Source organism: Penaeus vannamei, chromosome 24, assembly GCF_042767895.1.
Source record: "Penaeus vannamei isolate JL-2024 chromosome 24, ASM4276789v1, whole genome shotgun sequence".
Lineage (NCBI taxonomy): Eukaryota > Metazoa > Arthropoda > Malacostraca > Decapoda > Penaeidae > Penaeus > Penaeus vannamei.
The window spans coordinates 10,768,935-10,776,434 of NC_091572.1; the positions used below are offsets into that span (position 1 = coordinate 10,768,935).

General features: G+C 37.8%; 1 protein-coding gene across 10 annotated transcripts in view; it reads right to left on the minus strand.

The window, feature by feature from the left end:
* LOC113817877 (inactive dipeptidyl peptidase 10) overlaps positions 1-7,500 on the minus strand; it is a 201,631-nt gene that overhangs the window by 15,201 nt on the left and 178,930 nt on the right. For all 10 annotated transcript variants that reach the window (XM_070137998.1, XM_070137990.1, XM_070137997.1 and 7 more), the window contains 2 exons: positions 5,772-5,923; positions 5,362-5,465 (listed from right to left, as the gene is read on the minus strand). In XM_070137998.1, the coding sequence (XP_069994099.1) occupies positions 5,362-5,465; positions 5,772-5,923 (256 nt within the window). The remainder of the gene's footprint in view (positions 1-5,361; positions 5,466-5,771; positions 5,924-7,500) is intronic.

The window sequence follows — 7,500 nt, forward strand, 5'->3', positions numbered from 1 at the left end:
GAGAAGAAAAGGAATAAGGAGAAAAGAGGAGACGAAGAAGGAGGAGTGGGCGAGAGGGGAGGAGAAATGCCGTGCGAGAGGGAGGGAGGGATAAGAAAATGGAAAGGGGAGAAAGAGAAGATGGAAAGCGAGAGAAATAAAAAAGGAGAGGAAGAAAGACACCGGAAGCGGAATGAGGAAATAAGAGAGGGAAAAACAGAATGATTGAGAAGGAGAGGCAGGGAGAGAGAAGGAAAGAAGGAGAAAAAAGAGAAATGAAGGAAGGGAGGGAAAAGAGACAGCGAGCGAGCAAAGAGAAACCAAGATATAAGCAGTAAAGAAATAGAAGAAGCAAAGATCATGAGAAGGGGAAGACAAAAAAAAAAAAAAAAAAAAAAAGAGAGAAAGAGAGAGAGAGAGAGAGAGAGAAACGACAAAAAAGAGAAAAAAAACGAGAAAGAAAAAATGCGAATAAATAGCATACTGCAGACATTAAAGTTGATCTTAGCTTCTTGTAGTGCATAAGAAACCAACGGAGCGGAAGGAGGGGAAGAGAAGGAGGGGGAGAGGAGGAGGGGAAGAGTAAGGGAGGAGGGGGCGGGGAAGAGGAGGAGGGGGAGGAAAAGAAGGGGTGAGAAGGCAAGGGAAAAGGGGGAGAGGGGGATGTGAAGAGGAAGAGAAGAGGGGGCGGGGTGAAGGAATGGTGAAGGAGGTGAGAAGGCAAGGGAAGAGGGGAAGAGGGGGAGGGAGAAGGAAAGAAAAGAGGGATGGGAGAGGGAAGAAGGGAGAGGAGAAGGAGAGGCGGGGAGGGAAAAGGGGAAGAGGGAGAGGGAAGGGGAGAGGAGGACAGTGGGGAGGAAGAAGGGCTAGAGAGGAGGGAGGGGGAGGAGACTGGGGGAGAGGAAGGGGGAGAAGTGATGGGGAGAGGAGGAGAAAGGGAAGAAGGAGATGGGAAAGAGGAGGAGAAAGGGAAGAAGGGAGATGAGAAAGAGGAAGAGAAAGGGAAGAAGGGAGATGGGAAAGAGGAGGAGAAAGGGAAGAAGGGTGATAGGAAAGAGGAGAATGGGGTAGGGAAAGAAGGAGAGAAGAGGAGGAGGAGGTGAGGCAGGGAGATGGAGGGGGGGGGGGGAGGAAAGAAGGTTGAGAGAAACGGAAGAAAAGACGGAGAAGAGGGTAGAGTTGATAAGGGAGGAGCAGAGGGAGAAGGAAAAGAAAGAGAGGAAGAGGGAAGTAAGAAAAGGGAAGAAGGGAGGGAGAAGAAAAGACGGAAAAACGCGAAAGCGAAAGAAAAAGAAAAGAAAAACGTAGAAGAGAAAGCAAAGAAGAAGAAAGAGAAGAAACGGAGAAAAGAGTGAGAAGGGAAATCAGTGTAAGAAAGGGAGAAAAAAGGAAGAGTAGATAGAAGAGACAGTAAGAGAAGAAAAAAAGGTGAGGAATAGTGGCTAAAAGTTCACTTTGACTTTCTCTTTCTTTGACAGAATCCTCTCTCTTTCTTTCTTTCTTTTCTTTCTGGGGAAGTCTTTCGGGGGTGAAAAATCGTTTTGAAACTGTAAAAAGAACAAATAATATCACATAGAAACACTAAGACAGATTGACGGAACGAGACAATGAAAAACAACAACAAAAAAAGCAATTCACTTTAATTTTTTCACCCTCTAATTTCGGGATCGAGAAAAGAGACGATGATAATTAACGAAATTAATAAATGGAAGATGAATTAATCCTTTTGATATCTATCTATCTATCTATCTACATTTCTTTTTTTCCTTCTTCAAATGAGAGACTATGGAAAACAAATGAAATTATATCTATTTCCTAGAGTCAAGAAAGAAAAAAGAATAATTCGCTCAAAAGAAAACGAAATGAAATGAAAAGAATAGAAATACACATGAAGGGCAAATAAAGTAAAACCTCAGTAGGGGATTTTTCTTTGACCCAAAAATCACTACAAATAAACAGCTCAGTTCTGCGAGATCCGCTTCGACAAGCTTCGCAAAGGCACTACAATAACAACACGTCATTTAATCACAAATAAAAGTCTTACAGATACACTTTCGAATTCTTCTTTTAAATTTTAGGCCTAAATGTAATTAACCGAAGAAAGGTTTCGTGGACATATCACTTCATTCTCTTTAAATGATAAAAATGGAGTGACTTAAGGGAAGGGGGTATGGGGGTAAGGAAGAGGGGGAAGGGGAGGGGACGTAGGGTTAAGGAAGAGGGGAAGGGGGGAGGTAGTGAGGAAAGAGAGAAAGAGAGGGGGGGGTGGAATGAGGGACAAGTCAGAGGCTTAACATAGTCTCACATTTTTAGTTTATCTTCCTCGTGTATAAACTGCCCAGAATATATCATAAACTCAAGGCAGAAAAAAAAAGAATTAAGATGGCACAATTTTAGAATATGCAAGACACAGAGACATGGCTGGATGTTCAGCTTTCTTCTTTTTATAATTTCCTCCAAAGCAGACTTCTCGTGACAAGAAACACTCTCACAATAAAAGTTTTACCGAGTCTTTTGCAAGGACTGGTTCAGAAGGGATGTTGTTCCACCCGCGTTTGTTCACTTCAGATTCACGTCTTAAACTCGTTCTGACAGGTCTGACATGCATGAGAGCTGTGTTTGTTCTTTTGTTTGACTGACGAAGATATATGTAAATCCAAGTGTCCACGCTACTGCCTGGGTTGTTTTGTTTTTGTTAGTGATGTAGGAATGATTAGGTCTTTGTGGTATATTAATGAAATGCATTTTGGATATTTTTTGTTTTTGTTTTGTTTTATGGGCTACTACATGGTCTTTTTTTGCTTTTGTAAGTAGAATATGTAGAATTTTCTTTGTAGATGTCTCAAATTCTAATTCTCATATAAGAACAATCTAGATATCAAAATAATAGATTATCTTTCGTATCGATAGAAAAACAATTTAGCAATAGCATACAGAACAACTCTTTATATGATGGACTTTGATTAATTAAAGCTTCTAAATTCAGTAACTTTCCCCAGAAAATATAATCAAAGGATGATTTTAAGAATATATGAACCTATGTCATCACTGAAGATAACCCTCGTATATTGCAAACATATTACACAAATTAGTAGTGTGTGCAGGTATTCATTTTCGTTAGGAATAAAAAAAGAAATAGGTGCTGATAATGATATCAAATATTTTACATTATGTAGATAGGCAAGGAAAGTGCAAAAAAGGAAAGATAAGAAAAAACAAAAAATCATGAAAAAGATGAGAAGATGAAAAAAAGAAAAAAAAAGAAAAGAAAAGAAAGGAAAGAAAGAAAGAAAGAAAAATGAAAAAACAAAGAGAAAGCAAGAAAGAAAGAAGAGAAAGAAAGAAAAATACACACACACACACACACACACACACACACACACACACACACACACACACACACACACACACACACACACACACACACACACACACACACACACACACACACATATATATATATATATATATATATATATATATATATATATATATATATATATATATATATATATATATATATAAAGAGAGAGAGAGAGAGAGAGAGAGAGAGAGAGAGAGAGAGAGAGAGAGAGAGAGAGAGAGAGAGAGAGAGAGAATTTTCATCAACATTGAATTCAACAACAAGTAGACTTTAACGAGAAGGGAATTTGCACATAAACACCAAGCTTGCAACAAAGATTCATTACTAACACAAAACTGTAATAAAGATATTAATTGCCAATAATTTCAGCACACTAATTAATTTCAACATGATTACATGATATCGAATAGCAAAAAACAAATCAAAACACTTTGGCAATTAATTTAAAAATAAATATAGGACCCAATGAAAAGGGTTAAAAAGGGGGTAAATTTGGAAATTCTCGTAGCCAAGTGATAAATGAGATTAATGATGACGAAATGTAATCACAATGATAACGATAAGATCACTGACAACCTTGCAAATATCAATGATTATGATGGCTGTAAAAATGATTATCCTAATTATTAGTAGTAATAACGATAAAGATGTTAACATTAAGAGGACAATAGCAAGAACAACAATGATGACAGTAATGATAATAATTGTAATGGTAATAACGATAATGGTGATGGCAATAACAATATAAATAGTAGTAGCAATAGTACTGATAATGATGATATTGTTACTACTTTTCCTACTACCAATACCAATATAATGAGTAATGATGATGATAATGTGAATGATAGTAATGACAAAAATATTAATAATTAGGGTGATAATAACGATAATAATGATAATAATAATGATAACAAGAGTAATAATAAAAATAATAACAATGATAATGATAATAAGGATAATCCTGAAGATAACAATAATAATAATGATATTAGTAATAACTACAATAATAACAGTAATAATAATAGTAATAATGATAATGATAACAATGGTGATAATGATGATAATAATAATAATACTGATAATAGTAATAATATCAATGATGATAATGATAATAATGATGCCGATACTGATAATGACAATAGTGTTATGAATATGAATTCGATGGCGACGATGGTGATGAAGACAATAATAGCAATAATAGATTTGAGAATAGCGATATCAATTTCAGAAATTCAAATATTTCACAGTGGCAATAAACAACAAAATAATTGTACGTTTGGCAGCGCTGTGATTCCGGAATAACACACATTTCGGGAAGTGCTAGATAGAGCTCATAGTTATATAGGAAAAACACTAACATGCCGACCTTAACGACAGAGACACCGACGAAAGCACCTACAGGAACGGTCATCAACTTCTTATGCGGAACGGCAACAACAACAACAACGGCAACAACTACAAGATTTTTTTGGGGGGAGGGGGTGGGTGAACATCGGAATCATCCACAACAAAGAACATCGAGAAAGGTACATCCATAACCACAACAACGTGAATTAGAAAAAAAAAATACACAAAAACAGAGAGAAACATCGATGACAACAACAACAATAACGACAACAACAACAACACTGAGGGAAAAGGGGACACTGACGACACTACCTTTTCATATTTCAAAGTTTGTTTGTCTGTTTGCCCCAACAAAGTCTTGGCATCTTCGTGTTCCGACCTCGACTTCACCTCAAGATCCTCTCCTCGCTAACACCTCTCTCACTGACGTCGGAAAAGGTAAATTGTTATTGCTTCGACCTCAGTGCGGTTCTCGGTGACTGCAATGCTTTCTCATATGTGTGGTGTAAGTGATTTGATCTGCAGCCTCAGTGAAACCCTCAGTGAAGTCAATCCTCCCACCAGCCCCATCAGGGACATCACCGAAAGACCTCAAATATGATGAACCTCAGAATTCAAAAAAAAAAAAAAAAAAAAAAAAAAAAAATTAAGTTATAGGAACAAAGACTTACTCCTCAATCGGCTCGGGGGGAATGAGTCTCGTTCTTGGAGGAGGAACTTGCTTGCTCTGAAGGTCGTAGATCCAAAGCCACGCCTGCGGGATGGGCGTGCTGACCTGGGGTGGGCGAGGGTGAGATTTCAGGTCAGGTCGGGTCAACCGAATTGAAATGTTTGTAGTTAGTATATCTATATAAGTAATTCAAAACACTATACCACAAGACAACCTAGAACGGATATAATTTTATAATTGTCTCACTGCAAATACCAAAAGAGACAACATATACCAAACAACCTACCTACTTATACCACTCTCTCTAACAATAACGACACGATACACAAACCAACACACACAATACGCCCCATATACCACCTTTTACTTACGCCCCCAACAAGCGCCATCGCCCCCAACCGGCCTCCTTACCGTAGGATACCGTAGCGTCTGCACCGTCGGGTACACGTTGTCCGCGTAGACAAGGACGGGCAGCTCTCTCACGCCGGTGTTGTTGATGGAGACGGCGGCGATGTAGTCCCCGCTCGGACACGGCCAGACGGCGTGGCCCTGACCCAGGATCTCTGCGGAGGGCGGTGGGAGGGGGGAGGGGGGGAAGGGGGTTAAAACGAGGTCAAATTTGGTGGTAGATTTTTTGAGTTGTAGATTTTTTGAGTTGTAGATTTTTTGAGTTGTAGATTTTTTGAGTTGTAGATTTTTTGAGTTGTAGATTTTTTGAGTTGTAGATTTTTTGAGTTGTAGATTTTTTGAGTTGTAGATTTGTTGAGTTGGAGATTTTTTGAGTGGTAGAGTTTTTGAGTTGTAGATTTTTTGAGTTGTAGATTTTTTGAGTTGTAGATTTTTTGAGTTGTAGATTTATTTGAGTTGTAGATTTTTTGTGGAGAATTTTTTTTGTGGTTGATTTACGAGGTGAGATTTTGTGGTAGATTTACGAGTTAGGATTTTGATGTAGATTTTCGAATCGAGAGCTTATAGTGGATTTTCGAGTTAAGATTAAGAGGTAGATTTACGAGGGGAGATTTGAGGTAATTCGCGAGCTAAGATTTTAAAGTAAATTTACGAAAAGAGATTTTAAGGTAATTTACGAGCTAAGGTCGAAGATAAAGTTACGAGCTGTTATTTTGACATTTTACAAGCTGAGATTTTAAGGTAAATTAGGAGCTGAAAGGTAAGGTGATTCAAGGGGTGAGCTTTTAAGGTAACTTAAAAAAAACGTGTTTACTTCTTGCGTATTATTGGTTTCATTCTGATATGGCCCTTGCATTCATAATTATTATCATTATTTTCAACAAATGAATTAATAATGAATAGATTAATAAATATATCTCATATAAATGTTAATCTTTGATGCTCTGTTTCCTATAATATCTCATACTTTGTGTATATAGATTGCGATATGCTACTGTACTTGGGGTAATTCTGCAAAAATTATCGTGCAATATCTTTCTCTTGAATTTTTTGGGGAAGACACTACTGTCAAGAGCGTCATGGATTCCAAACGTAACAAATACAGTGCTATTTAGTTCAGACGGGCCTAGGGTTAGAAGTGGCCTTGCTGAAGTGGCCTTGCTGTAGTCAGAAATAAGTCTGTGTACTCTTAATGCCACGAAATTCTAGCGTGTTTGATACAATATAAAAAAAAAACATAGTGGACAAAAATAAAGGTGTTGTGTATAGTCGGTTTTCCCACCTTGTATATTGCTCATTCATTACACCAAACTCCGCAATTCTAAGCGAAAGAATGCCCGTAAATATCCCAGAGATGCTATGGCCACACGACGCGTCCAAGTCAACGCAATCTAATCTTGGAAAAAATGACCCAGATAGCCAACCAGACTGAGAAATGCCGTCAGGTGGATCTGGAAATTCTCCGGCGAAAAAAGAACTTTGGCGTCAGTTTAATATTCAATACTTTATAACTTTTTAATCACTAGAAATTGAGAGCGATCGCGAGATCAAAGGGATTGAAATAACTTAAAGAAGTTTGAAATGAAGTCTTTCTACATGTCAGCTTGGCGCGAGGTGGCGGGGACACGTCAAATCCATCTATATATCACAAGTAGACTAAAAGTAATATAAACTTCTAGATAATCTACACAGATATATTTCGAAAAATGTCGAAGGTGTATTCATGAACACA